General features: G+C 53.3%; 1 protein-coding gene across 1 annotated transcript in view; it reads right to left on the bottom strand.

Annotated features, from left to right (window-relative positions):
* LOC115660187 (heterogeneous nuclear ribonucleoprotein C-like 2) overlaps positions 1-25,570 on the bottom strand; it is a 46,053-nt gene continuing 20,483 nt past the window's right edge. Inside the window, exons 3-7 of the mRNA XM_030581270.1 lie at positions 5,583-5,633; positions 3,964-4,112; positions 3,119-3,241; positions 2,474-2,631; positions 1-71 (exon numbers count right to left, since the gene is read on the bottom strand). Coding sequence (XP_030437130.1) covers positions 33-71; positions 2,474-2,631; positions 3,119-3,241; positions 3,964-4,112; positions 5,583-5,633 — 520 coding nt within the window. The 3' untranslated portion in view covers positions 1-32. The remainder of the gene's footprint in view (positions 72-2,473; positions 2,632-3,118; positions 3,242-3,963; positions 4,113-5,582; positions 5,634-25,570) is intronic.

The following is a 25,570-nucleotide window of genomic DNA, read 5'->3' as shown; positions in this document are numbered from 1 at the left end:
AACCTGGGGAAGGCTCTGGCGCCCCAGTCCGGTTACTGGCTGCCCTCCGGGTCTGACGTGTGGTTTTTCATCTGCAAAGAGATACTACATTACGTTAGTCATCCCTGTGGGCCACATTTCCAGACCAGCCAACATAAGCCACATGGACCAAAACACATGGCTCGTGTGCACATGACTGCCCAGGGGTCCTCGTGCACAGCGCCCGCTTGTGTGGGCACGCACGGCTACCCACGGGTCCTGTGTGTGCACGACTACCCGGGGGGTCCTGTGCATGGTCCCTGCTCTTGTGTGTGCACACGACTACCCGGGGGTCCTGTGCATGGTCCCTGCTCTTGTGTGCACATGTGCACGGCCCCCTCTGACAGGGTGTTCCACCCCCATTAGCCTAGGAAAGTAACTGAGGCTGAGAAGGGTCCAGTTAAACACCTAGGCCACAGCTGAGGGGCATCAGGTGGCCTGAGGAACCCCTGCCTGCTGCTGGAGCCTGGCTGAGAAGTTTCAGCCCAGCTAGGATAAAGCCAGAGAGCTGGCAGCAGATGGGGGTTGCAGTGAAGCACTGGAGCGGGAAAGGAGGAAACCCCGGGGAGCCAGGCCCTGAAGGAAGGATGGAGGAGAAGCCTGAGTGCGGTAAAGGACAAGGTGCGACACTGCAGACCTTGGCAGCTGATTAGAGGGTCCCTGAGTTGGAACCCAGAGTAGAAAGCAGACCTGGGTTCTCCTACCAGCCACGGGGTCCTGACCCCGCTGGACAGAGAATGGGAACCTGGGATGGTTTGTATGGCATGACTGATCCCCCGAAGGGGGAAAGCACATAGTGACCCGGCCCGAGACCAGGCCCTGACGGGAGAACACCCTGAGTTAGAGAGAGATGGCAAGGCGGCGGACGAGCCACAGACCGGGGTGTCACCCCTGCAAGAAGCTGATCCCCAGAGCAGCCAGGAGGAGGCATCCCAGTGGAGAGTGAAGCCTGTGCACGGCCCCCGCTCACGCGTGCCCACGGCTACCCGGGGGGGCCCGTGCACGGCCCCCGCTCGCACGCGCCCACGGCTACCCGGGGGGGCCCTTGCATGGCCCCCGCTCGCGCGCGCCCACAGCTACCCGGGGGGGCCCGTGCACGGCCCCCGCTCGCTCGCGCGCACGGCTACCCGGGGGGGCCCGTGCGCGGCCCCCGCTCGCGTGCACGCACGGCTACCCGCGGGGATGTGCACAGCCCCCGCTCGCGCGTGCGCACGGCTACCCACGGGGATGTGCACGGTCCCTGCTCGCATGTGCACACGGCTACCCGCGGGTCAGTGATGGCAGGGAGATGGCAGGGCTCTGCCGTTGCCCTGCTCCACCTGTCTGGAACACTGTTAGTCAAAGCATGCCCAGTGCCACTTGCTGACAAAGGTGCCCTGACTTAGTAAGTTTATAGTAATTTGTCTTGGGAATTAAAGTAGTAAATGAGAGGGATTTGATTCAAAATCATGATGCTCTGGTACAAGCCTGCGTGTTAGAAAATTGTTTAAACAGCCCCTGGGTTGTTCCCTTTAATTGCATGAGTGTCTGGGGGAGAGGCTGCCACGGTGACTGGCTCACCTGCATCACTGGAGGGGCTGTCAACGCACCCAGCTATGATGCAGCCAGGCATGGCAGCTTGGCTGGGTTGTGTGCTGCAGCTGAAGCCTGCTCCCTGGGCACTTCCTCGCTCCAGGTATGTTTACAGTGTCAGTGGCCTGGGCATGCCAGCTTTGTGGAGGGGGGCTGGCTGGCTAGGGATATAGCCCAGGGGGAATCTATATCCTGCAGGGAGCCCAAGCCTCTCCCAAAACTCTGTTCTAGCAGCACTCAGCTCAGGTGGCCCCATCTTGAAAACTAGCAACTAATTCATGGCACTAGGCACCCATAATGCCACGCCCCTGGCCTCAGTGCCCGTCTCTCTGCACGCCTGCACCAGCAGCTACATGCACTCAGCAGCCCTCCCCCTCCCATAGCGCAGCTCCTGCAAACGGGAGGGGAGCCTGGTGTGATGAGGGGGGTCGTGGCCGAGGCACACGGGCTGGAGATGGGCATTCCTCTGGCTCAGGGGAACGGCCAGCACATTTCCCCATGCAGGCATGTTGAGGACCATTTGGCTAAAGCCCAGAGAAAGCTAGCAGCCAAAAGCTCTCTCCCTGCCTAGGCCATGCAGGGCCCATGACTGGGGTTGCCAACCCTGCCGGCTTCGCCGGGAGTCGCCCGGAATGGGTGCTCTCTGCTGGACGCTACTGAAACCAAACCAGGAGATTTTAGTAGCACAGCAGGGCTAAGGCAGACTCCTTGCCTACCTAAGGAGCACGCAGCCCCTCCCGAACCCCAGCCGCCTGCCACAGCCCAGTGAAAGTGAGGGGGGGATGGAATGAGGGGCCGGGCCCCAGTGAAGGGGCAGGGTGTGTCCATGTGATGAGACAGTTGGCAGCGCTACCCATGACAAAGCAGCTCCGCAGGGACCTACCGTCTCCTCGGTGTCTGTGCTCTCCTCCTCACTGTCGATGTCCCTCAGGTCGCTCGGCGCGTCGGCAGCTGGGATCTCCTTCCCTTGCGGCTCCCCCGCCGGGTACGAGGGCTCTTCGCTCACCTGAGCCTTCTTCTTCTTCTCCCCCTCCTTGGAGCCTGCAAGATCAGAGCAGCCCCTAGATAGCAGAGCTCTCTGGCTGCTCTGTGCTCTGCCCAGGAGGGACGTGCTCACAGGTCACTAGGGAAATGCCCCAGGCCAAAGGGCTGTTAGTCTGTGATGGCCAAAGAAGGGCCATGCAGCAGCCAGCCAGGAGCCCGACAGTCACCCCCTAATCCTCCCAAAGAAGCAGGCTGCAGTGTCCTGTTAGCGAACATGGTGGGGGAGTTTCAGTGGAGCAGCCGGGTTAGCTGGGGGGAGCACTGCACTTATCCTCTCTGCACAGCGCAGCTCAGGCCATCTCTGGAGCTGTGCTCAGAACCAGTTCAGGGGCGTCCCTGCGTACGTTCTCGTGGGCGGGGGTGGTTCCTGTCCGGCTGCTGGGCCTTCACATCTCCATAAAGGGGCCACATGATCACAAACAGCCTATGTGCCTACTTGTGCACACCCAGTGCTCTGACAGTAACAGCCTCCCCCTCCTCTCACCTCTCTCCCCAGCCAGCCGCTCCCGCCGCTGGTCCATCCGATCCAGACTCTCCAGCAGACTGTCCACCTGGGCTTTGATCTGGCTCAGCTCTCCCTTGATGGAATGCAGCTCTTCGGCACGCACTGCACGAGGGAGAGGAGAGGAGAGGCCATTAGGCTCCATGGAGACGTACCTCGCTGGAAGCGATGGGGAGGGTGATCCTGGTGGGGTCGGCAGCCTGGCTGGGCAACCCACCTCAGAGCCATTCTGCACACTCCAGCTCTTGGTGGTTAAGCATCAGTTAAGTGGTGGGTGCTGCCATCTGAACCTCCAAGCTGCAGGCAGGTTCCTGTCTCCCTCTGCACCTGCTGTGTATTTCCTCTTCTAAATGCACAGCAGTTGGGCCAAGATTTCTGCCCTGGAGGCACCTGGAAGGGGCCTGGGTTCTGGAACATCGGGCCCCTCCACAAGGCTCCCCAAATCCCCTGGCACGTTGGAAGGTCCCAGCTTCAGGGGCACCTATGTTTGCAAACGCTGGGCCTGTCTAACTCACACATCAGTTGGCCTAGGCGCTGCTTTCCTGGAGCAATTTTTGGAGACAGTGGCCTGTAAAATGTGTTAAAAGGCGAAGTTCTTTCGCTGCTCGGGCTGGGGCTCTCGACAGAAGACTCCTTCCTGTGGAGAACGTGCTCCCTGCAAGCAGTGCTGAGTAGCCCCTGCCTCAGGCATGCTCCACCCAAGCCGTGCTGTCCTGGTGCCTCGCCCTCCCCAGGACACCCTCCACTTCCTAAAGCAGTGATCCTCTCAGTGTCCCACATCCCCTCCCGTTAGCCACCGCCCCCCCCCCGCAATCTGTAACACTTACGCTTTGTCCGACCCAGTGGTGCGTTGCTGCTGCCTCTCGGCCCCGGGTGGGGGATCAGGCTGCTCTTGCCCCCTGCCCCCACGTGGGCTCGTCTGGTCTTGACCGGAATGCGATTAATAAGGGGCGGGATCTTCTGATACTCGTACACCCTGCAAGGGGGAGCCACAGCTGTGTGAGGAGCAGGGCGAGGCTCTGGCATGATCCCCTGCGCAACGTGTCACAGGCACTGCACTGTCCTTGGGGGAAGAAGGAGCCTGCAGGATAAGCAGGGAGGATGGAGCCCCCCTCATGCCAGCAGGGAGCAGGAGTTGGGAGCAGGGAGCTGGGGGGCTGCTAGCCCTGGAAATCACAAGGCCTGAATGCCCAAGAACAGGATGCAGCATGCTGCAGAGGGGAGCAGGGGGCTGTGGTCTGGCACAAGCCCTCCCACCTCAGGGCAGCGCATGCTCCCAGGTGCAGTTGGGACGCCCTGCTCCATTCCTCCCTCCCTGGGCGTTCAGCGAGTGGGTGGCCTAGAGGCACCTGGCTCCAAACGTGCTGAGCCCCCAGCTGGAGCTGCGCAGGAATCGATGGGGCAGCCAGTGGACGCTACAGTCCCAGCGTGCCTCCTGCACAGCAGCCACTGGGATCCGGACGGAGCATGGCCTCTGGGACAGGAAGTCCTGCTCTATTACCAGTGAGCACTGCTGCAGGCAAGGGCAATCCAGTGTGGCGCCGGGGTCCTGGCAAGCTGCCCTTGTGGCTCTGGGATGGGTGAAATGTGGTGCCTCCAGGCTAGCCTCCAAACCACCTGGCACCACATCTCTCACCGGAGGATTTCAGCTCCTTTGAACGGGCAGCCCCCTACTCTTTACCCTCCCTGAGCGTTACCAGGAGTCATGCAGCAGAGACAGACTATCCCTCCCAGCCCCCAGTGCACTTCGCTGCCTACTGACTGCCAGTGCAGCCAGAGGAAACAATCTGGTTCCGTGGCTATTAAACCCCAGGGACTCTCTCTGTGCTAATCGGCTGCTATTAGGTAAAGGCCTAATGATGAGATTGGGGCCAGCTCCTCAGCCGGTGCAAATCAGCACAGCTCGGGTTGACTTCAAAGGAGCTGCCCGAGCCGACACCAGAACAGAGTCTGACTGCAAAGGCTCCCGGGGCCGTGGGTGTGGCACAGCTTCTACTCCCCCAGGGCCCTGCCGCAGCTCCCAGGCACTGGCTGACAGCTGGAGTCTATGGCATGCGAAGGTGTCACTGCAGCGGACAGGCACGCCCAGGCTGCTGGCACGGGCAGCAATAACAGTGACCATGCGGCAGCAGGGGCAGCAGTGTGGGCTAGCAACCCAAGGGCACAGCCAGGCTCCCCTGGAGGTTTGTGCTCAGGTTACGTTACTGTTACCCACGCTAGCTAGCTTAAAGCTGGCTCGGGCAAGCCTGGCCCGTGCGGCAACCAGCTCTTCCACTGCAGTGGACGTACCCTTAGGCAAAAGAAATGTGGCCCCCTCTGTCCTGGTGCACTGAGCTGTGATACAGGGGGCAAAAGGAACTCAAACCCAGCACTTTATCAGCCCCTCCGCCCCCCAACACCAAAGAGGGAAGAACTGGCAGGTGCCCTGGGGCCTGACATCGCTCACCTGTACGGGAAATCGTCCCTGTAGAGCTCATAGTCCAGGTCACAGTTACTGCTGCAGAAGGAGAGAGAAGACAGCAAGGGTCACTTGCAGCAGAGCATGACGGTAGCTGTGCCGCTCCCATGCCCCCGTCCCAGCAATGCCACTCAGCCATGGGGCCTGGGAACCCCCAAGAGGCTGCAGCAATGCTTAGTTGGTGAGATTTCTCTGCTTACACAGCATGGGGATTGCCAGCCGGAGTAGGGGCCATCTCTAGATCATGGGGAGGAATCAGCAGTGAGCAGCATCTGCAGGCCACTGTGATATTTGCAATTGTGGGTGTCTCTGGATTAGCTGGGAGGAACAGTCAGGAGGGGCTGGCTGGGTTATAAGGCCTTTGCTTGGTGGGGTGTGTGTTTTATTTAAAATTTCCTGGGAATTTATTAGTTTTTTTTAATAAAAATTACAAAGAATGGGGGTAATTGGTGCAAGAAATGAAGGTTGCCACTTTCTGGATAAATATTGGGTACGGCTCGCTCTCTTCTGCTGCTTCTGGAAGCTGTCAGAAAACCCCTCACGTTCTGAAACACGGTCAGCTACCATCTTCCCCTTTCAGCCACTTCAGCATGAAAGGCAGTTGCACAACTTTTATTTGCTTTCAACGTAGACAACTCTTGTATGGGGGCAAAGCAGGGCCCCCCTTGGCCCTGCCTCTGCTCCAAAAACCACTCCCAGACTCTCAGGTTCAGCAGTCACCGGTGTAATCCCACCACCTTCTCACCATATACAGCACCGGGGCTTCAGGCCGAAGGACTTCCCAGCTCTGCAGCCAGAAGCTCCCACTCTCTGGCTTCCCCTCTTCTGTCTGGCTTTTCTGGAGCCCCAGGCTAATCAGGCTGGGAGCTTTCCCCTTTGCCAATCAGGAACAGGTTTCTCTAGCCAGCTCCGATTTACCTCCCTTAATGGGAACTGGCATGACACAGGGCTGGCTCAGCAGTTCATGCCCAGCCTCCTGTCACACACCCCTCTCCCCCCACCCCCACCTAACCACCAGGTTCATCCTTTCCCATACCCTCTACCAGATTGGGCATTCCAGGTGAGTTCTCTTCTACCTCCGGGTGAGCCCCCGGGGTCCTCCTTGCGGGATTCATTTACCCCCCTCTCCACAGAAATTACACTGTGTGTGGGGTGGATATCCCCATAGGTCCACTGCAACTCACAGGTCCTCACACCATTCGCACCCCCGGGTATGTTTCCCATCCTTCTCCCCATTCCCTTCCGGCAGAGGTTTGGGATTGGTCCCTACTTCCCCCTGGACACCCAGGGCCTCAGGTTTCTCAAACCCATCAAGCAGGGCCTGGGCCTCTTCTCCTGGGGGTCACCTTGTAGGGAGCTCCAGTGGGCCTTTCTCCTCTGCTAAGGGCCTTGGGAGGGAAGTCTCTCCCATCTCTCCTTCCTCACTTCCTTCTTGACTCGGGTTGTTGTCTAGGGCTTTTCACAGCAATCTCCTGAGGAGATGGTCTCCCTCTCTACTGGGGCTTCGTGGTTTAGGTGGTTCCACTCCCTTCTTTGGGGGTCCTCCCCTTTTCCCCACTGTGGCTTCCTCCCACTGCCTCCTTTCCCTCCTGGGAAGGGGTTCCACTCTGTGCCCAACACGACCGGATAAAGCAGTCCCTCCACTACTCCGACCTGTCTCCACTAGAACCTGCCCCACACCTCAAAGGGCACCTGGGCCACAGGGACTGTCTCTCATCCCCATGGACACATTCAAGGTTCATCTTGGCTCCGGGAATCATCCAGTGCAGCTTTACCAGCCACCTCTGGATAAGAAACCAGGCTGAGGCTGTATTAGGGCCCTCTGTAGTTTCCTCCCCACTATCACCAGAATGGTGGACAATCTCTTCCCTCCAGCATTAGTCCAGCCACAAAACTCGGCCCAGCCACACTCCACGTACGGGCTGTTCCCCTTGTTATGTCCCTAGCCTCTGTTTGTCAGAGGGTGGTGCTAGATGGCAGGAGAGAGATCACTTGATCATTACCTGTTACGTTCATTCCCTCTGGGGCACCTGGCATTGGCCACTGTCAGAAGACAGGATACTGGGCTGGATGGACCTTTGGTCTCACCCAGTATGGCCGTTCTTATGCTCTTAAATGGTCAGGCCCCAAGGGGAGCTCCTTGAGTGTCTTCCTTTTTCCTATCTGGGCCCTTTCCGGGGGATGTGTGTTCCTCTGGGCTTTCTCCCAGTCTTCAAGTCTTTATAGGGTCGTCCCTCTTTCCTGGGGAAATTGGCCTCCGCATACCCCTCGCTGTTTCACAGCTCCCGCCACCATACTCGGTTGATGCCGCCTAACCCATACTCGTATGCTGTCGAGGGGGCCCTGTAGGAACTGTTCTAGGATCAATGCGTCCATAATCCCCCCCCACTGTCTGGGTGCGGGGCTCAGCCAGCGCGTGGCCCAGTCCATCAACCTTTGGGCGAACTCCTGGGGCTGCCCCCCGCCCCCTGCTGACTGTAACTTCTGGCGGTATTTCTCAGAGGACAGTCCTACCCAACCCAGGACAGCTGGCTTTACCGCATTGTATTTCCTGGCCTGCTCCTCACTCAGGAGCATTTAAGCCACTTGGGCATCGCCTGCTAGATAGGGTGCCCTATCCTATCCAGCCCCCATGGCTACCCGCTCAGAAGTGGGTCATCTGCTGAGACCATCTTACATAGTCCTGTGCCCAGGTGGGACTCACCATCCTCTGCAGGAGCTGCTGTTGTATGCTGGCCTGCTCCTGCAGGCTTTTCTGCTGCTCGGCCTGCCAGGTAAGCAAATCCTGCCTCTCCACCTGGGGGGATTGCTGCAAGCTTTGCATAGCCTTCTGCATCTCCTCCTGCTGCTTTACCAGCCACTGCAGGGTCTCTTCCATCTCTGGGCCACCAAACTCTTGAGCTGGCTCAGGATCCCGGACAAGCCCCCATGTGTAACAGGGCATAAGAGGGCTCCCCTTGCTCTGCTCCAAAAACCACCCACAGACCCTCAAGTTCAGCAATCACTGGTGCAGTTTATTTACAGGGTGCAATCCCACCACCTTCCCACTGTATACAGCATGGGGGCTTCAGTCTGAAGGACTTCCCAGCCTCTACAGCCAGGAGAGAAGAGCTCCCATCCTCCTTCCACTCTCTACCTTCCCCTCTGGTGTCTGCCCTGCCCCCACCCCTTACTATCCCCCAAAGCTTTTCTGGAGCCCCAGGCTAATCAGGCTGGGAGCTGTTTCCCCTTTGCCAATCAGGAACAGGTTTCTCTAGCCAGCTCCGATTTACCTCCCTTAACAGGAGCTGGCATGACAGAGCTGGCTCAGCAGTTCGTGCCCAGCACCTTGTCACGACTCTCCGTGCTACCTGTAAAGCTGGTACGTGTATGTGACAAGCGTGAAACTGACGACACGACGTATACCAGCACTGATCCAGCTCCCCAATCAGAAAGGGAAGATGGGTGTCCCAGCTAGGTCACCTGGGACACCCATCTCTCCTTCCAGAGCAGGGATTTGGATCTTGTGTGTTCCCGCACTTCCAAACTTAAGGGGGAAATTAGTAAAAGTGGAATTATGGCTTTGTAAAACCCAAGAATTTTTCAATAAAAATGGAACAGGAAAGGCCTTATGGGGGAGATGGGCACTGAAGGGGTGTCTCTGGGTGAGTGGGACACTGCCACTGAGGCTCACTCTGGATTCTCAGGGCATTTCGATTCCTCCAGAAGCTTATTACTGAGCATGTCTGTGTCTTAGCAGGGAGTTTAGACAGAGATGAGCCCCCTTCAAGCAGTCTGAGCAGGACCCGTTATCTGGGAATCTGCAGTTATAGGTTTCTGATGTTAAATTTCATGGTTTCTGGTTTTGTGCACACACTATCTGGTCTTTCACTATTTGGTTCTCTTATAGCTCCACTGTATGACTTTAGAGCAGGCAGTTGCCATCTCATTGCCTCAGTTTCCCTCTCTGTATAACAGGGATAATGATCCTCACTTCACCCGGAAAAATGGTTTTGAGCTTTAGTTCATTCATGTTGGGAAATGCTTTGGAGACTCTTGGCTAGAAGGGCAAAGGATGAGAGGTAACACCACGGTTTAAAAATTTGGGGGACCGGAAATGAGAATGTAGGAGGCTTCAGGCTGGGCATAGGTGTTACCTATCAGCTCTGTGTTCTTGGGGAACCAAGGCACAGTACCCAATCTGTCTGACTCACAAAAGACCATCCCCTCCCCCAGCCTTTGCTTGAACCAAAGCTGATCAGAAGAAAGACTTACAAAAAGCAATGAAAAGGTAGTGGAAGGCATCTCCATTAGCATACAGAATGGAGAACAGAGATTCCAAGGCAAGAACTGTCTGGAACTCTGTGACCAGAAAACCAGGGAAGCAGTGCATGATGGGGGATCTCTGCTCCAGCTGTTAATGAACCCACACCTGCACACACCCAGCTCAGCAGTTATCAGACCAGTTCTAATAATAAATCCTTGATTGGTATCCAAAATACTGATGCTGCCTAATTGCATTACGAGCTCCCTCCAAGGAACACCACCCACAGCCAGGAATGAGCAGTTCCTATTGTCTAACCTGAACAAAACAACTCTGGTTTACTCCCTTGTTTACACATAAACAAATCTAGTGTTTTCCCTTGAACCATTGTTCTCTCCCTACAGAAACTCCCTACCTATGCTCAAGCAAGTGCTCTGATGCCTGGATCCAAAATCTGCATCAATGCCACTGGGACTTCATCTTCTCCTGACCGATCGTGCTGGGGGCTCTGCCCGTGTCCAGCACTCAGCTACCACCAGCATTTGGGAACCCTGACCGGTCCAAGCTTCACGGTGTGGTGAGAACCCAGCGTGTAGCCTTCTGACCCTGACTTGCGTGATCAGTTACAGTTTTCTAAACCTGACTATTATAATCAAATTTAAGTTAGATTTAATATTATCACTGTTTTGTTTGTTTCGCTCCCCTTGTATGGTTATTACCTGGCAATAAATAACGTTCATGGTTAAGCTAGTTGCTTCTCTCTCTCCCTCCTTTGTGGGTGTTTTTTGGCTTCCTTATTCACTCTGCAGCAACACTCCTCGTACCTAAACTAAAGATCCCTGGAGCGCCCAAAAATCCTGTGGGCTTTGCTCATCAAGTTGGTTATGACCAGAACAATTGTAACGTGAATAGGGACAGGGACATGCTGAACCTGGGCCATCTGAGGGTGGCAGCTTGGAAGTGCTGTTCAACCCAGTCTATTGGGTCCAGGGGCATACAAGGGGTCAGCTCGGGAGTGCTGATTAACCCAATTCTCTCAGAAACGCGCGAGTGTGTGTGTGTGTGTGAGAGAGAGAGGGATTGTGGGGAACCTAGGTCCGGCAGGATAGCTCCATTGGGAGAGAACTTGCAGAAGTGGAGCTCCGCGTGAGGACACAAGTGACACAAGCAGTACATTGACAGAATGACAGAACAGCACCCCCCCAATAAATAAGCGAACCCCACAGTCATGGGCAAATCTGGTAACACAGGGGACACATCATCAGGAGAATAAGTGTTGGGAGAAAACATGTTCCACTCCTCCACCAACCACCATGCAACAGCTGGCTGCAACCAGGCAAAGCATTCACAGAAGTGAATATTTTTGTTGACTCATTATTCAGTTCAATAAACCATAGAACCAAATCTGAGCTAATCTGTTCAGAATGTGTTTTCCCCATTAGCAAGAAGTTACACACCCTTGTGCAGTAACAACGGTTCTTTAGATGTCTCTCCCCTATGGGTGCTCCACTGTAGGAGTGTGTGCGCCCCACACTGCCGATTGGAGAATTTCAATAACAGTCTGTCCCACACGTGTGTTACCTCACTCACCTCAAGGCTTGCCAGCATGTGTGGACATTTCCCTCCTCCGTTCCTTCTCTACCACAGAGTCAACTGGAGGGAACTCTGGAGTAGAGGGGAGGAGGGTAGGTCATGGAGCATCCACAGGGGGACCCATCTCGAAGAATCGTCATCAGGGCACAAGGTGAGTATCTTCTTCTTCAAGTAACGTCCCTATGGGTGCTCCAACGTAGGTGACTCCCGAGCAGCATCCACCACTGGAGGATTGGACTTTTGAGTCAAGTCTGATATAGACGACAGTCCCGCAGCATTGAATTGGGCGTCTGTAGCTGAATCCCCCATAGTGCTATGCAAAGGTATGCACAGATAGAGATCTGCAGAGCAGCTAGCTGGGTGACATGGGGACCTTAGAGAAGGTGACTGACGAAGAGACTGACCTCATGGAACATGTGCATACTGAAGATGGGGGTGTTACCCCACACAGTTGGCAGCAGAGTCTAATACAGCCAGAGACCCACTTGGAGAGACGCCAAGCTGAGATTACTACACCTTTCGATCTGTCCGCAATGGAGAGGAAGAATTTCAGAGATTTTCTAAATATCTTTGTTCTATCCAAATAGAAGGCCAAAGCTCTTTTCACGTCGAGCATATGGAGGACAGCTTCCCTGTTGTCCTCAGGAGGTTTGGGATAAAGGCCTTGGCTACACTTGAAAGTTACTGCGCTGTTAGTGGCTTTATAGCGCTGTAACTCACTCACCATCCACACTGGCAAGGACATACAGTGCTGTATCTCCCTGGCTACAGCGCTGCTTGTACTCCACCTCTACCAGAGGAATAAAGAGTATAGCACTGCTGCTGCAGAGCTGGGGTGCCAGTGTAAACAGGGAATAATCTTAGTACACTGTAACTGACCTCTGGAAGCTTCCCATAATCCTTTAAAGTAAAATTACTCTCCTTTGTTTTGTGAACTCCGGGCTCCTGAAGCTGCTTATCAAAAAAACAAACACAGCTAGTGTTTGCTGTGACTGCGCAGAGGCGGGCAGGGGGCTCCCTTTGGAACGCCCACAACTAGGGTTTGCTTGAGGAGAGAAGTGGTACGGCGCGCGGGAGGGAGGGAGCAGGGGTCCGTTTTGGGGAGGTTGCTTATCAGCTGCTATTTGCTTTCAGTGAGTGAGAGGGAGGTGGGAGAGGGGGTCGGAACTTGCAAGGAAGCTGCTGACACAGTGTCAGCTCCAAAAATCCACTCTCTCTCTCTCTCTCCCTCCCCCCCATGCTCCCTGTCACACTGCACCTCCCCATCTTTTGAAAAGCACGTTGCAGACACTTGAACGCTGGGATAGCTGCCCATAATGCACCACTCCCAATGCCGCTGCAGATGCTGCAAATGTGGCCATGACAGTGCGCTGGCAGCTGTCAATGTGGACAGACTGCTGTGCTTTCCCTACTCAGCTGTACGAAGACAGGTTTAACGCTCAGCACTGTACAGCTGCAAGTGTAGTCATACTCCAAATATTGGAAGCTGCATAAGTTGATTCATGTGAAATGCAGAAGTCACCTTAGGGGTGAAGTTCGGATGGGGTCTGAGTGTGACTTTGCCAGGGAAGAACACAGTAAAAGGGGGATGCGCCATCCAAACTCATATTTCGCCTATTCTGGCTGAAGTGATGGCAACGAGGAACGCTTTTGGAGTTAGTGAACAACAGGCCGTGGTCTCAAACAGCAGTCTAGTCACTTCTTTTCACATTAGGTTGAGCTGCTGTTAGGGAGCGGGGGCCTGGGTTGTGGGAAGAGGTTTGCTATGCCTTTAAGAAACCTCTTCATAGCTGGTGGAAGGTTGCAACTGATGCGAAATGAACCTTCAGCAAGCTAATAGAGAGATGTGATTTCTTTAAGCTTAACAGGTCGTCTAGGACCACCGGTATGGTGGCTGAATTAGGGGTGACCCCCTTGGGCTGGCACCTCTTCCATTTCTGAAGGTAGGTATGACAAGTAGTGCCCTTTCTACTGTATAATAGCACCTCCTGTTCCTCCTCAGAGCAAGTTGTTTCTGTGTGTTGGAACCATGAAGGAGTCATGCTTTGAGTCGCAGGATCTGTAGATTGGGGTGGAGGGTGTGACCTTCATTCTGCAACAGGCGGTAGAGTCATTAGCAGACATCATGCCAGCTGCAACAGGTAAGGGAACCGCGATTGCCTGGCCCAGGTGGGGACGATCAGAATGATCTTTGCTTTTTCCATTTTTATCTTCAACAGGACTTTCAGTAATAGAGGGACTGGGGGAAAGGCGTAAAGAAGGCCTTTGTCCTAAGAAAGGAGAGCATCTACCATGGAGTGTCATTCGATCCCCACCCAGGAGCAGTACTCTGGACATTTCTTGTTCCGGTGAGCAGTAAACAAGTCTATTACCAGCATCCCCTATTGTTGGAATATGTCATGTTGAATCACTGACTAGCTCCCATTCACGGTCATGTGGGAATTTGCAGCTGAGACTGTCCGCCATCCTGTTGAGTATTCCCAGTAGGTACATCTGACAAAGTGAGGATTTTCCCTTGTTATATTGTATGTGAGCCTATATGAGTCTTATTGTTTTGCATGAATGCTCTCTGTGCCTCAGTTTCCCTGTGTATTGCACCAATGTCTAGGCGGTGGAAATAAGGGTGTGTGACTTTTATGGGGGCTGCTCCAGCTGCCTGCATGGATGCTATGGCCACCCCTTCGTAACCTGAGACCCAGGAGGGGGATGCGACCAGATGACTCGAACAGCTTAATGGGACTAAATCAGGGGGCCCAGATAATCTTCATCCAAGAATATTAAAGGAACTGGCACATGAAATTGCAAGTCTATTAGCAAGAATTTTTAATGAAATCAGTAAACTCAGGGGTTGTACCGTATGATTGGAGAATTGCTAACATAGTTCCTATTTTTAAGAAAGGAAAAAAAGTGATCCGAGTAACTATAGAGCTGTTAGTTTAACATCTGTAGTATGCAAGATCTTGGAAAAATTTTGAAGGAGAAATTAGTTAAGGACATTGAGGTCATTGGTAATTGGGACAAAATACAACATGGTTTTTACAAAAGGTAGATCGAGCCAAACCAACCTGATCTCCTTCTTTGAGAAGGTAACAGATTTTTTAGACAAAGGAAATGCAGTGGATCTAATTTACCCTGATTTCAGCAGGGCATTTGATATGGTTCCACATGGGGAATTATTATTTAAATTGGAAAAGATGGATCTGGGTCCCCTCCCCCTAAGATGGACATGGCTGAAAAATCAGTGATAGCAAACTCTGTTCTATGCTGTGTTCCTGTCGACTAATAAACCTTCTGTTTTACTTGCTGGCTGAGAGTCACATCTGACTGTGGAGTTGGGGTGCAGGGCCCTCTGGTTTCCCGAGGAGCCCTGTCTGGGTGGACTTGCTTGGGGAAGTGCACGGTGTGGAAGGGGATCACAGAATATCAGGGTTGGAAGGGACCTCAGAGGGTCATCTAGTCCAACCCCCTGCTCAAACCAGGACCAATCCCCAGACAGATTTTTGCCCCAGATCCCTAAATGGCCCCCTCAAGGATTGAACTCACAACCCTGGGTCTAGCAGGCCAACGCTCAAACTGCTGAGCTCTCTCTCCCCCCAAGCAATGGATGCTTCTAGCCCTAGAGACAGTCTGCTCAGAGAGAGGAGGCTCCCCCCAAGTCCTGACGGGCTCTGTATGGAGTACTTCCAGAGCATCGCCCTGGTGACTCTGACTGTAGGTGGCTGATATTAGGACGTTATGGGAGATGCACTGGTTCCACAGCTTTAGTGGAATGAGACCTGGTGCCTCCCTGCTGGTTTATGTAATACATAAAAGCCAGGTTGTGCCTCATGACTTCTGTGTGCGTTTCCCTGATCAGGAGGAGGAAGTTAGCGCACACATTTCTGACTGCTCTGGGCTTGAGCAGGCTGATATGGAGGCCTGTCTCCACAACAGACCATGTACCCTGTATTGTGTGACCACTGAAATGTGCTCCCCATACTATGAAGGATGCGTCGGGGGTCAGGAGAAGGGATCAGGAAGACTGAGAAAACGGGATTTCTGTACACACATTTCTCAGGTCCTTCCACCAGGCTAAGGCTTGCTTGACCCTGGTGGGCACTGACTTGCCTATGTTGTCTCTGTTCAGCCTGTAAACCGAATCCAACCATGTTTGAAGGCATCTCATGTGTAGTCTGACATAAGCAATTCCTGACGTGCCCACGGCCACGTGCCTCAGAAGCTGAAGGCAATGCCTGGCCGAGATATGGGGGCTGGACTACGCTCTCTCTCAATGAGGAGAGACTGAGAAATCTGATGTAGGAGGAGCACCCTTGCCTTAGTGAAGTCAAGGTCAGCTCCTATGAATTCTAGCCTCTGTACCGGTGTTAAGGTTGATTTTTATTCATTGATCTGTAGGCCAAGATTCAGAAACAGGTCCCATGTGGTCTGAGTGACTCGGGCCTCTGTGCAGGACTGTGCCCTAAGAAGGCAATCGTCCAGGTAGGGATAAATCATTATTCCCTGAGTGTGTACCTGAGCTGCTACTACCGAGAGGAGTTTGGAGAATACCTTGGGGGCCGACGAGAGGCCGAAGGGAGTGCTCTGTACTGGAAGTGGTCCTGGCCTGGCCTGAATCTGAGGTAACACCTGTGACTTGGTATGATAGAAATGTGGAAGTATGCATCTTGAAGATCAAGGGCCGAGAGCCAATCTCCTTCCTCAAACGCTGAATGATCACTGATGGGTGACCATCTTGAATTTCTGCACTTTGACATATCAGTTGAGTGCTCTGAGGTCCAGTATGATTCTCCAGCCTCCCTTTTATTTTGGTATCAAGATGTAGCAAGAGTAGATGCTTTGCTTCTGAGGTGCACAGGCACAGGTTCAATAGCTCCTACTGTGAGGAGATGGTTTACCGCTTGACGCAGCAAGCTCTCATGAGAAGGGTCCCTGAAGCAGGATGGGGAAGGGAGAAGTAGATGGCATATCTATTCTGGATGATCTCCTGCACCCACTTGTCAGAGGTTACCCATTCCCAGATGCTGTGGAATGGGGCAAGGCAGTGTCCAAAAGGAGGAGTGGGGTTTCCCAGCATAAGGTGGTGAGGAGTGTTTGTCTCGACCAACCCGTCAAAACTGCCACTTGGCGGTTAAGGGGTCAGATGAAGACAGCTGTGGTCCCGATTGCTTTTGCTTGGGGAACCTTGATTTCTCTCTGTGGCTCATAAGATCCCTGTGATGAGCACTGAGGTGCGTACTGCGATGACCGCGACTTAAACAGCAGCTGAGGGCTGTATTTTCTCTTGTGGGCCAGCACGTATTCCTAGGTCACGCAAGAATCCTTCGCTGTGTGAAAGGAACATCTGCTTTTCAGTGAACAGCTTCATTCCCTCCACTGTGGGTTGGACCTTTTCAGGGAAGCAGACAACTGCGGTCATGAGGCCCTTCTCCTAATCACGGACGTGGAACTTGAACATGCAGCCATGTATGCCGCATCTAATGCGGTCTGCAGAGACGTTTTTGCCACCAGCTGGCCCTTGTTAATTATGGCCATAAGTTGGTCTCTGTGGGAGTCCAGGAGCTGATGAATAAAAGAACCTAGTTTCACATAATTCTGGTAGCCAAATTTGGCCAACAAAGCCTGGTAATTAGCCACCTGGCACTGAAGAGGGGCTGATGAAAATGCCTCTCTGCCAAACAGATCCAAGCCTTTCCCGTTTTGGCCATACGGGGCAGATTTAAACTGGTACTGGCAGCTCCTAGAATTAACTGGATCCACAGTGATGGAATTGGGAGGCAGGTGGGAGAATAGAAATTCGTGCCCTTCGCCAGTACATAACACTTTCTGTCTGCTCGACTGCATGTCAGCAGGATGGACACAGGGATCTGCCATATAATTCTGGCAGGATCCAGGAGCACCTCTCAGCTGGGAGGGCCACTCTGGCAGAGGTAGAAGAGTGGAGAATGTCCACCAGTTTGTGGTGAGGCACAGTCACTTGGTGCAGCTGTATTTGCAGGGCTTCTGCCACACTCTGAGCTAAGTCCTGGAATGACTTAAAATCATCCATCATGGATGGCAGTGGGGGCATCACCCCTCGTCAGGTGAGGGAAATGAGAGACGAACTTGAAGGATGTCTTCCCTTTCTGCTTCAGCAACTTCCTCCCCCCAGGTGCTCAGGAGGTTCTGAACCTTTGACGTCCCAGCTGAAGGGGGGTGCCTCCTTACCTGCTGGCACACCACACTCGGGGTCTGGGAGGCTTGTTGCCTTTGGGCCTGCCAGGAGCCCCAGTTCGGCCCTTGAGGGTAGGGGGCTGGTGCCTGGTATTATTGCTGCCCAAACCATGGAGGTTGAGGGTCCCTGATGAAATTGGGATCCCTATGGAGGGTAGGATGAGCGGTGGGAACCCAAGTGCTCTTGCTCACTACCTGACTCTGATGTGCAGAAAGGTGGTGCACGGCATGGAGATGGCATTGAGACCAATGCTCTGGGAGAACTCGGCAGCGGAGCCCTGGTAATGCGTCGGACAGAGAGATCCGTGGCCCACTGGAAATCCGCTGGCGTGGATGGTGTCGGTACCAGTTGTTGTCAGTGCCAAGAAGTCTGTACTGATGGAATTGGAGACACAGACCTAAATCGTATGGTCCATCAGTGACACGTGCACCAGGCTGCATGGCAACGCTTACCTTGGGGGAGGGGCTCCCTGGTTCCCACCAGCATGTCCCTGCAGCTCCTAGGCGGAGGCTCTGTGTGCTGCCCGCACCCCCAGTTCCCATTGGCTGTGGTTCCTGGCCAACAGAAGCTGTGGAGCCGGCGCTTGTAGCGGGAGCAGCACATGGAGCCCCCCTGGCTGCCCCTCCCCCAGGAGCTGCAGAGCCATGCCAGTCGGAGCCAGGTAGGGAGCCGGCCAGCCCCGCCAACCCCCCGCCCCAGCACTAGCGGGGATTCTGGGCCACACACTGCCGCCCACCTCTGCCCCCCCCAAGCAGCAGCGGGGGCCCCCCCAGCACCAGGGGGAGTCCTGGGCCATGTGTTGCTGCCCCCTCAGCACCCGTGGTTCTAGTCAGGGGTACACAGTAATCATCATGGACAGGTCACGGGCCGTGAATTTTTTGTTTACTGCCTGTGACATGTCCACGACTTTTACTAAAAATACCTGTGACTAAAACGTAGCCTTAGCCGTGAGCTACCCCCATCAGAACACACCTGTTCCACTGCTGAAGGACACAGAGAGCCTAGCGCTACGCCACCTTCCACCAGAATTAGCCTGGTGGGCCCCTGAAACTCAGGAGAGCAGGTTCAATTCCTGTCTGTGCCACAGAATCCCTGTGTGACCTTGGGCGAGTCACTTATTGACACTGTGGCTAGTTCCGAATCTGTAAAATCGGGATCATAATCCTCCTGTTTGGTTAGATTATTTCATGTCTATCACAGTATCGCAGCTGAGGTCAGGGCTCCCTAGTGCATGGCACTGTACAAACACAATGCAAGAGCCACAGCGCTGACAGACTAGACAAGACAGAAAGGAGGGGAAAACAAAGGCAGAGAGGAAGTGACCCACCAGGTCAGGGGCACAGGTGAGGCTCAGTCCCAGTCTTTCTCCCTACCTACTAGGCCATGAGAGGGAGGAGGTTAGTCCTGCCTCTGCCCCTGACTCAATCGGTGATCCTGGAAAGAGCACTGTGCCTCAGTTTCCCCATCTTAAAAACAGGCATTGGCTGCAGACAGGTGGGACTAGGGAGCTAAGAGAATTTTTTCCATCTCTAATTACTATGAGTCCATTAGAAGTCCCTGGTCACAGGGCCTGGGAGCCGGTTTTAGGAGCAGTACACAAGGAACTATTTTTATGGCTGAAATCCCAACTGGATATCCAGGATCCCTGATCCTTTGTGGGCCGTGTCACCCACTGACAGCTTCCACTGACAGACTCTCACCAAGTCACTGGGCGATGCGTTGGAACTACTCCATATGAAGCCAGCCAGGACTCTGGGGAAGTCTCCTCTCTCTGAGCAGACTGTCGCCAGGGCAAGAAGCCTGCAAAGCTTCGATCTTCCTGGGTCTGGCCTCAGAGCATTCAGCCTCCCCTTCTACACTGTGCGCTTCCCGCAGCGAGTCAGCCCGGGTGAGGCTCCTGGGGAAGCCAGAGGGCCCTGCACCACAACTCCGCAGTCAGCAGTGACTCTCAGCCAGTCGGTAAGACAGAAGGTTTATTAGTCGACAGGAACACAGTGTAGAACAGAGCTGTTACAGACATCGTGACTTTCAGCCAAGTCCATTTAGGGGAGTCCTGGGCCAGATACCCTGGACTATCCCTCTCCTTCTTCCAGTGCCCCACGGCACACTGCAAGCTACCAGCAACCCGACCTCTGACCCGCCCCTTGCTCCTCCTCCTGGTCTTTGTCTTGCTTTCCGCAAAGAATCACCTGGTCGTTACCTGGTTGCATCCCCCTCCTGGGTCTCAGCTTACAAAAGGGAACCAGTCATAGAATCCATGCAGGCAGCTGGAGCAGCCTCACCCGCCCCACAGGTCTCAGCCAAAGTCACACTCCCCCGTTCCCACCAAGGTATTGGTGCAGCACACAGGGAAACTGAGGCACACACAATATTCATGCAAAACAGTAAAACTCACATAGGCTCAGTTAATAAGACTCACATACAACATAACAAGGGAAAATCCCCACTTGGTCACACAGGCCACTGGCCCCGTACGGCAGGAGAGGCAGCCTCAGCACTACAGTGCTGCTGAAGTGCCTGCACCCAACCACAACGCATTAGGGGAAGCTTGAGAAGCCAGGACACAGTGTTCCAAGGTCAGTGTAGGATAGTGCCAGGGGCTTATCTCCCCTTCTCCTTCGGCTATTTCAGGGTGTGGGAAGGACTCTAGCCCACATGCTACAGGCGGCCAATGAGAGCTGGAATTCCCAGCCAGCAAGGAATCTTGGAACATGTGAGCTCACACATAGCAAAACAAGACACCTTCCATTGCGCGCGCGCGCGCACACACACACACACACACACACACACACCCCGCGTGAAGCTGGTGAATTCAAGCAACAGCTACAAAACGCAGCCAGAAATCCGAGAAGGCCTCCTCTTTCGTTTCTGCAAACCACATGCCTCACGCTTATGGGCCAAGGGCGTTCTGCCCCTGGTCCCGGTCCCATCAGACTGAGCTGTTCTCTCCTCAGGCCCTGTGGCCCTTCCTTGAGAATTTAATTCCAAACCACAGGTCAAAGCGCTTCCAGCAGGGGGAGGGGAAACGCTCTCCCAACCTCCCCCTCATCTACGTACTTTGGGAGAAAATGTCTGAACAAGAGTGGGGTCAGAGCCAGACTATGCTGCAGCCAGCAGAAGAGTGGTTCCAGATCCAAACTCCCAACAGACCAAGACCAAGCTACCAAGGTGAACCACCCCAAATTCTGGGACATTCAGCTCAGGATCTTGAATTCTGGCATTCACAGGGTGAGTAAGACAGGAGAGTTGACACAGTGCAAGCAGTCGGTGGCTCTGTAGCTCTTTGTAAGACGGATCCCCTCCCCACACTGACCCATCCCCTCCCTGCTCCTGCTCTGCTGCTTGGCTCTCCTGACCACAGGCATGGCATCCTCTCCCTAGCATCCAAAATATCATTTGAAACAAACACCTTGGACTGCTGATGAAAATCAAGGTGAAGGAGTTGGGGTGAGCCCTATGAGCTGCACAGCCATATTTCAGCAGGAAGATTTGACATGTGACCCCCTCCAGCATCCCCCTGTAGTGGCATCCAGTTGGGAAAGGAGAGTCCACCAAGGCCATAGAGAGAGCTGTGAGATTCCACTACAAAGTGAGTGTTTCTGGCTGTAGAGGAGTGTGCTCCGAAGTGGCACCCGACCCCTGGGACCCTTTCTTCACTACCTTGCTGAGCTCCAGCCCCATCAAATGCAATGGGGAGGGAGGTCCAGGTTGTGCACAGGGTTCATGGCATGAAAAGAGGCCAGAGTTTGGGGCCAGATTCCGTGAACAGCAGCGATGAGATGGGAGAGCTCAGACAGGGAGAACAGACAAAATGTTACCAATGACAGCTGCAGGGATCACGGCTCCTCCCACCAAGCTGTAGGGTGGGATGTGAAGACGAGCACGTTCTACTAACGCTGCCGAGGCGGCAGAATGGTCTGATCCAGGGATGGGCAGAGAGCCACACACTCCACTCACACCCTTTGGTGGGTTGTCGTGGTTGAGGAGGAAGCGGACCATGCTGTCCCAGGGCAGTGCGCAGAGCAGCAAGTCCCACAGTGGCATCACATGCATTGGCCTGCCTGTGTTCAGCTCCCTGATTTTGGGAAGGGAGACAAGGCCATGCCCTCGACCTGCTTTTGTGCTGGTCCCCACTGCCTCTGTTTGGTAGCCTCTGGGCACTGTCCACCAGAGCGAACCCAGAGGGAGCCTGCTGGACCCACCTCCCTCTCTGGCTCCAGCAGGTGCAGGCTCAGGGCGATAGGAAAAGTCATTTCTTGCCTCCTTTCGTGGTCTTCTGCTTGGTGCTGGCAGAGCCTCTCACCCCGTCCCTCCCTCCGGGCAGAGATGGTGGTGCTGTCTCGCCAAACAACATGTCTAGGGGCCAGCTGCAGCCCCTTGGCTACCCATTGCCCATTCCTGATCTCATGGTTAAATGACAGAACTAGGTGGCTAGGGGCTGGGTGTGGCTCTTTGCTCTGTCCCAGACTTGCTGTGCGACCTGGGCAGGCTTGTGCTGGTCTCGCTCTATGCCTCAGTTTCCCCACTTGTAAAATGAGGAATAATGATATTCGTCCTTGTCAAATGCTTTGAGACCTTTGGGTGACAACAGCCACATAAGTGCCAGATGTTATTACCTTGGCATTTGGGCTGGACCCCGAGACTTCCAGGAAAAGTGTCAAGGGGACCTCTGATCACCACAAGCGGGGACAACCTTGCCCAGAAAACAGCGTCTCCAACAGTCCCTAACAACCTGGAGTGGGAGCAGCTGGTTTGGCTCTGGCTCCAAGGGGAGAATCATCATCGCCCAAAGCCCTAGTGCCCAGCCTGGGGTACGTACAGCAGCTCTGGAGCACTGATCAGCTTGCTCTGTAGCTGATAAGCACTGTGCATTGACCAAATGCACCAGGGTGGAGGGAGCGGTTGGCTCCCCTTCCTGCCTTGCTCAGAGGACGTGGCTGGTTCTGGATTTCAGGTCGCAGGAGGCTGTGGTATTTTAGAGGGTTTTAGGAATGGTTCATGCTGGTCCGACAGACAACAATAGCAACAGCCCTCCTTTTAAAGGCACAGCGCAGCAGCTCTTTGGCAGCAGAGGGGAGAGCAGCCGCCAGGAATGCAGGAAACACTGCCACTGCTGCTATTGTTTGCACCTGGAGTTATTTCAGGATTCTTTGTTCAGGCTCTTTTGTTGTCCAAGTTTCCATCAGGGGGATCTGCTGCTCCCTTCTCTCTCTGGCCTGTTCTTATAGGGACAGTCAGGCCTTCAGATCCATGCCTACAGCATCCAGTCCTACCAAAAACTCATGTCCTGCCTCTGGCAATGTTCTCCCAAGAGGCTGAAGGAAAGGGAACGTGGGCTCGTGGTCAGGGGCAGCCTGGGATTTAGAGAGTTCCGGCAACCGTTTAGCACTTTATTTGGAGGCTAGAGTCACATAGGAGGGGAGCGAGTAGCCCGGAGCTCCTGTGCACTCCTTCTGGCTACCCTGTTCTCTACAGCACCTCCTGCTAGCACTTAGGCATCAGGCTCCATTAGCTTGATCTGCTAGACCAGGGGTAGGCAACCTATGGCACACGTGGCGAAGGCAGCATGAGAGCAGATATTCAGTGGGTCCCGGCCACCGGGTCCCGGCCATCGGTCTGGGGGGGCTCTGCATTTTAATTTAATATGAAGGTTCTTAAACATTTTAAAAACCTTATTTACTTTACATACAATAGTTTAGTTATATAATATAGAGTTTACAAAGACTTTCTAAAAAGGTTAAAATGTATGACTGGCACACGAAACCTTAAATGAGAGGGACTAAATGAAGACTCGGCACAGCACTTCTGAAAGATTGCCGACCCCTGTGCTATGCCATCTCCTACTTTTCCTCCAGCCGTGTCATGTGACTGAAGAGCCAGACCTGCATCAGCATTCTCTCCAGCAGCTGCTGCTGACAGGGGCTGGGACTGGATTCCCTCACTCTCTGCAGAACCTCCTGTTGGGGCAGCCCAGGAGCAAATCAGTTGCTAGAGGGCTCCATCTGTGTGCACATGCTTAAACCCTCTGCAGGATCGGGCACTGGGCGCTTTGCAGGATAGAGCCCAGAAAGCCCATCTGGAGCTACACCGTGCAGCCATGTAACAGTGACCAAACACTACTAAAAGGAAGTGAGATGGGACTGGAAGCTCCTTAGAAACTGCAGCTGGAGACCGCTGCCTGGAGACCAACAGCCTAGATCAGAATCCCCCGAAAGCCAGCCCCAAAGGGAGCCCAGTCAGAACACACAGGCCCTGGGTTTGTCACCTCTGCATTGTTAAGAGGAAAGTCACCACCTTCCAATAATCTCTGAGGCTGGAATAAGAACGAAGCTGTGAAGACTAAAGAGATAGACAGAGAAGAAGGTGGAGGAGAGAGGGCTAGGCTCGGAATAACAGAGGGAGACAGGGAAAGGAGAGTACCAGGCTGAGAAAAGAGGGGTCCTGATACTGGAGGAGGAGTTCTAGGACACAGACAGGGGCTTGCACAGAGTGGATTAATTTAACTCACCAAGTGGAAAGCCTCAGTATAAATCACTGATTTTAATCAACTTTTCCATTTGTACTTCAGCTATTTTCTAAAGAAAAACGCAGTCTCACTGGTTAATATAACCATTAAAATATGTTGACTTACAACTAAATAGAGCCTTTATATTAGATCTAGTACATAGTTTTGCTGCCTAAGAGGATATATTATAACTATATAGACTTATTTAAGCAATGATATAGCTTAATATTTTCAGATTCTTATTAATGTACATTTTAGTAGGTTACAAAATAGCAATGATCTATCGCTTATTCACTAGATAATTAACCTTTTGTTCCTGGTCTGTGTCAAGCGGCATTAGGATGGTAACTGGAATTTAATTAAACACACAACAAACCCTTAATATAGTACATTACCTATTGTGCCATATTTATGAAGTTTGACCTCCAAAGTTAGGTGTTTTCCCCGATTCTTTCTTTATAAAGAAAAGCAGTCTTTTTTGACAAAGATTCCTGGATTTAGCATATTTATTTTTTATTTCAGTGTTTTAAGAGTTTATAATAAGTTTTAGCTGTATTAAATTCAGATTTCATTTTAAATAGGTTTATTGTTAAAAATTATTAAAATTCAAATATCAAAATAGAAAAAATTCAATTGATATCAAAAAATCCATTTGTTTTTAAAAGAAATCAATTTTTGTCCACCCTGCATCTGTGACATGGTTACTGGGAGCATCGTGATCTCCCTACGCACACGACTCCTGCTGACTGGCAAAGCGCTTTCACAGCCCTCCCTTGCATCCCAGCAAGCGCCGTTGGTGCCCCCAGCTCTGCAATGGCAATGGGCAGCTGGAGTGATTTCAATCCCAGCTGGAGGGGTGGCCAGTGAGGACTCTACCCTAGTGCCAGCAATCTAAGGCACTGACTGCAGCAGATTACATGGCTCTGGGAAGAAGGATAAGAGAGTTTGGAATGCCAGTGGAGTTCTCGTCCATCTTCCCCATTGAAGGAAAAGGCTGGGCAGGGACCGTTGAATCGTGGAAGTAAATGTGGGGCTACGTAGGTGATGTCGGCGAGAGGGCTTTGACTTCTTTGACAATGAGCTGATGTTCCAGGAAAGAGGACTGCTGTGCTGGGATGGGCTCCATCTGACACTCTGATAAGTTAGCTGGAGAAATGAGGGCTTGACGGAACTCACAATAAGTGGATACATAATTGGTTAAACCACCATGAACAAAGAGTAACTATTAATGGAATGATGTCAGGTTGGAGGGAGGTCTCAAGTGGGGTTCCACAGGGCTCTGTTCTGGGTCCAGTGTTGTTTAACATCTGTATTAATGACCAGGATGTAGGAATAAAAAGCATACTGATCAAATGTGCAGATGACACGAAGTGCTGCCAACACTTTGGAGGATAAAGCTAAAATTCAGAGGGATCTTGATATAT

The sequence above is a fragment of the Gopherus evgoodei genome, chromosome 12 (assembly GCF_007399415.2).
Source record: "Gopherus evgoodei ecotype Sinaloan lineage chromosome 12, rGopEvg1_v1.p, whole genome shotgun sequence".
NCBI lineage: Eukaryota > Metazoa > Chordata > Testudines > Testudinidae > Gopherus > Gopherus evgoodei.
Note: the sequence above shows the minus strand (reverse complement) of the source record. Positions and strands in the feature narration are given on the sequence as shown.